Source organism: Vigna unguiculata, chromosome 4, assembly GCF_037176805.1.
Source record: "Vigna unguiculata cultivar grain cowpea cultivar isolate G323 ecotype 2 chromosome 4, ASM3717680v1, whole genome shotgun sequence".
In the NCBI taxonomy this organism is placed as follows: Eukaryota; Viridiplantae; Streptophyta; class Magnoliopsida; order Fabales; family Fabaceae; genus Vigna; species Vigna unguiculata.
Genome location: NC_140795.1, coordinates 22,429,653 through 22,434,093, shown reverse-complemented (window position 1 = coordinate 22,434,093; position 4,441 = coordinate 22,429,653). Strand labels below are relative to the sequence as shown.

The following is a 4,441-nucleotide window of genomic DNA, read 5'->3' as shown; positions in this document are numbered from 1 at the left end:
CATGATCTTCAGATCCTTAACACTTACTTTTTTTTTCTCGTACTTTTTGAGTTCTTGAACCTGGAAAATGTGTGTATCAACTCTAATCTTGAACTTGTTTTATAACTACGCGTTTTTAGTTAGGTTATGTGATTCCCTATCCCATTTTAGGCAAGAATCTACTATACTGTTAACAGAAAAAACATTAAACTATCTTAAACTTATAAAACACTTATAAGTAGATATTTTAAATTTTAATTTTATCTGATTTTTAAGTTTTATCTTTTATTTCAAAAGGAGCACCATAAACTTTACACTTGTCACATTAAAATTTGCGAATTTTATAAATAAACATAATTCTTTTGATTTCTTTCTAACTAATTCTTAGAACCTATCCTTTGTTTAGAAAAAAATAAGAGTATTTTCGGTCAAGCTAAAGTTAAAGTATTTTTTTTAATTGTTAAATATTCATTAATATTTTTATTTCGGGTGTAGAGACCAAACATCTATTGTCAATACTCAAATTACGTTTTAATCTTTTTTATTTGCGTTCTCTTCGATTAGCTCATCAAATCCTCCTTTCAATACAATCTTTCCTTTCCTCCGACCGGTCCTACGGGTGATCGGTATACCTGTCTAAAGTGTCTAAAAGGCTCTGATGTTTAAGTCAGTTAATACCTATCAATAGGTAATCGTAACTGCTGTAATAAATGCGAATTAAATATCCTCACCAACCTACCTTGGACCCCTATTTATAGTTTTCGGTATGGGCCTATGATTAGAGTTCCTTAATCATGGTCCAATTGCTTTTTAATCTTGATTACTGACTTGCATTACCTTAATTAATTTCTAACTTACTGATCCAGGTTTTGGTTTGGCTGACCGACCGAGGGTCGTACGGCCTGACGGGTGTCCTTATAGGTGAGGGTCTCCATGGAGATGGAGACAAAGTTCAAACAGAGGGAGTGTTTAGCTCGTCTAGTCGACGGGGTAGCTAATTTAGCGTGTTCAGAACTAAGACTCCGAAGGGATTGTCACCTCAGCGTCCAATGTGAGGTCCACCTATAGCGGGCGGCGACTACTTAACCTTAGTTCGCTTGGCCGATCTATTGATGGGCCATGTAGTACAATTTTCTTTTTATTTCAAACGTTTTCAGGCTAAAGAACTTATTCACTAATATTCATTAAAATATATATTCAGAAAAAATATAGCATGTTTTATAACTCTTATCATTTCATTGTTCTCTTACCAAAAAATAGAAATTGTTGCTCCTTTAAAATTATGTCCTTTACCAATAGGTCTCGGGTTGAATAGGTTTGGATAAACCTATAAAAACAAAACAAAACAAAAAATTAGGTTTGATTGTGCCAGATTTCTGTATACTTTATTACATTAATCCAATTTAATCAAGTTATATTAATTGAGTCAGATAGATTTCGAAAAAATTACTTAAATTTTAAATTCAAAACAACTTTATTATAGATGTTTTAGCATATTTAAAAAATAGATTATATCATTTAATATTTAAATGTTAAAAATAATTTTTTAATTAGGAAAATAGTGAAAAACATTGAATCAAACCCAATAAAAAGAATTCAACGCGATGTCTTTAATTAAATATGATATCAAATTACGTCACTTTGACCCAAAAGTGTTTATTAAAAAGGCCACATGACACACGTTGTTCTTAGATTTCCGTCCAAAAATCCACGTTTTCGCTTAAACACAAACGATTTTTTGGTACTTCAAAGCAAATAGATTTTTTGGTCCCTCAAAGCAAATACACGCTTGTACCTACCAAAGCAAACCCAAACACGCTTTTACTTAAAATGTATTATCATTTATTTTTGTCCAAACTTTTTTTTAGTTTTTTCAATTTGGTTCTTAAATCTTTTAAAAGTTGAATTTGATATTTTTATTTTTTAAAGTGTATTTCTAGCAATATTATTTATTGTACAATAAATTAATCAATTAATTTAATATCATACTAAATACAATTGGTTAAGAAAATATTAAAGAGTAAAATGATGTTATTTACACCTAAAAAAATAAATAAATTCAATTAACAATTTTATCCATATTTTTATTATAATGACAACTCATCAATGTATAAACGATATTCTATTACGTATACATAATGACAACTCGTTACTATACAAAAACATTGAAATATAACATAAGATATCAAATTAAATATTTAAAAAAAAAAGAATACCAACTTGAATTTTCCAAATATTCAAGAATTTTCCAAAAATTCAAAAATACAATCGAACCGACTAAAAAAAAATTAGGAAATCAAATTAATAATTATACCCTGTTAAAACTATTCTTCCAATGAAACCCAAACTGCACACTGAAACGCGCGTAGTTTGTAGGAATCACTCCTCTCATTGACCCTCTTCTCAACATTCTTCACGTTTCACTTCAACTTTTTATATTTTTTGCTCTTCTCAGAGAGTTCACAACTTGATTCCTATTTTGATTATTTGATATTTTCACAGTTCTCTCAGTCTCTGCGTCCACTCATTTTCTCCCTAGCCCCACACCACAACACCTCGTAGCTTTGTAATATTCATTGTTTTTTCCTCATCATCTCTGCTCTCTCATTTCCTTATATATACCCCACTTACAACTCATCAGTTTCATAGCACTCAAAAACTTATCTCACCATTGCAATCCACTCCCTCTCTCACCATATTTTAGCATCTTCAATCACCATTTTGATGGCATCTTCAACTTTGTCTTTGAGCACCATCTCCCGTTTCTCTTTGAAATCTTCAAGATCATCATCATTACTCACCACTTCATCCACCAGCACCCTCTTACCCTTTACTTCCTCACACTCATCTCTCTCAAAATCTCTAAAATTCAACACCTCTTCTCGCCACTCTCATCTCTCACTCCCTCGCAAGAGTTTCACTTGTAGAAGCCAGGCTCAACAAACATCTGACTCAGGTACATTACATACATCTGCCACCTGCCCCTACAACTTTTTCAATCTTCATATTCCATTCAAGATCTGTGCGATTTGCTTGATTCTGTGCTGACCCTTTTGTTTTTTTCGCTTGATCTTGCAGACAAAGTCCAAGAACTAAGAGTGTATGAGATCAACGAGAGAGATCGCGGAAGCCCTGCTTACCTCAGACTGAGCCAGAAAACTACCAATTCTCTTGGTGATCTAGTCCCCTTCAGCAACAAGGTATGTTACAGTTCGATCTTTGTTTAATGCTTCCAAAATTTGTGCATAGGTTTTTGGTATTGATTTAGAGTTTTTTGGATGATGCAGTTGTACTCCGGATGCTTACAAAAGAGGGTAGGGTTAACAGCTGGAATCTGTGTTTTGATCCAAAACAAAGCAGAGAAGAAAGGAGACATGTATGAAGCAATTTACAGCTTCTACTTTGGGGACTATGGTCACATTTCAGTGCAGGGTTCTTATTTGACCTATCAGGACTCATTTCTTGCTATCACTGGTGGAACTGGCATCTTTGAAGGGGTGCGGGGTCAAGTGAAGTGTCAACAACTTGTGTTCCCCTTCAAACTATTTTACACCTTCTACCTTAAGGGCATCAAAGACTTGCCTCAGGAGCTTCTTTCCGACTATGTTGAGCCCAGCCCTGTTGTTGAACCGAGCGACGCTGCCAAGGCCTGTGAACCACATGCTGTTATTTCTGGTTTCCAGGACTGAGCACCATTCAACACCCTCTGTTTCTTTCACTACCCTAACAATCTCAGTCTACACTAATTTCAAATTTCACTTTAGATTGGATTAACTCTTTTGTAATCCAAGGAATAAACATGGATTCAATTTTTTGTAATGTGTGGCTGGTGTTGTTGGAGTGTGAGAAGAAAGGACCACTACAAAAATCAACATTCTTTTGTTTTACTCTCTTCATTGTAGACTTTTAATTTCAAGACCCTTTCGCATCAAGTTTACCAATTTTTCACATAAATAGCACTATGAGCCATTTCCTTTTCTCCAAAAGCACAATATATTTTATTTATGCAAATACTAGTCTTCTAGTTGAATTCGGATTTTGATCAACCATATTTTACTTGATAAAAAAAAGTGGAAAATGGGATATCAAGAGATTAATGATATATATGTATGATTTGTATAATTAACCGTTTCGGTACAGGACGATCGAGTGTCTACAACTCCAAGATAATTTGTCCTGTGACGTTCTTTTCTCTTGTTCATTCGATTTCCAAGGTTTTCTATTCTTCTACAGTCGTTCGGATAGTACTTGCAGAAGGTACTCTAATGCTAAAGTCAATAGGTGACTGATCAGAAGGGTATTAAGTGTTGTAATGCATGTGTGTGCAACCATAACTTAGACCTTTATTTGTAGTTTGTGTTATAGACTTTTACCTTTTTGTTGGCCTAATCACGACCCTATCATACCTTAATCAGCATTAGTTGGTTGATCCGTGGTTAATCTCATCTTTATTCTACAACCG

At 33.8% G+C, this 4,441-nt stretch overlaps 1 protein-coding gene across 1 annotated transcript; it reads left to right on the top strand.

Moving 5' to 3' along the window:
- Nucleotides 1–2,613: 2,613 nt before the first annotated feature.
- LOC114182442 (allene oxide cyclase, chloroplastic-like) lies at nt 2,614–3,866 on the top strand. The gene is made up of 3 exons (XM_028069311.2): nt 2,614–2,935; nt 3,058–3,179; nt 3,267–3,866. Exons 1-3 carry the CDS (start codon nt 2,704–2,706, stop codon nt 3,666–3,668), a joined length of 756 nt encoding a protein of 251 aa, XP_027925112.1. The 5' UTR covers nt 2,614–2,703; the 3' UTR covers nt 3,669–3,866.
- Nucleotides 3,867–4,441: the final 575 nt, after the last annotated feature.

Coding starts and splice junctions, on each gene's coding strand:
- LOC114182442 (XM_028069311.2), top strand. CDS start 2,704: ATGGCATCTTCAACTTTGTCTTTGAGCACCATCTCCCGTTTCTCTTTG. Junction 2,936..3,057: donor TCAACAAACATCTGACTCAG/GTACATTACATA, acceptor TTGATCTTGCAG/ACAAAGTCCAAGAACTAAGA. Junction 3,180..3,266: donor TAGTCCCCTTCAGCAACAAG/GTATGTTACAGT, acceptor TGGATGATGCAG/TTGTACTCCGGATGCTTACA.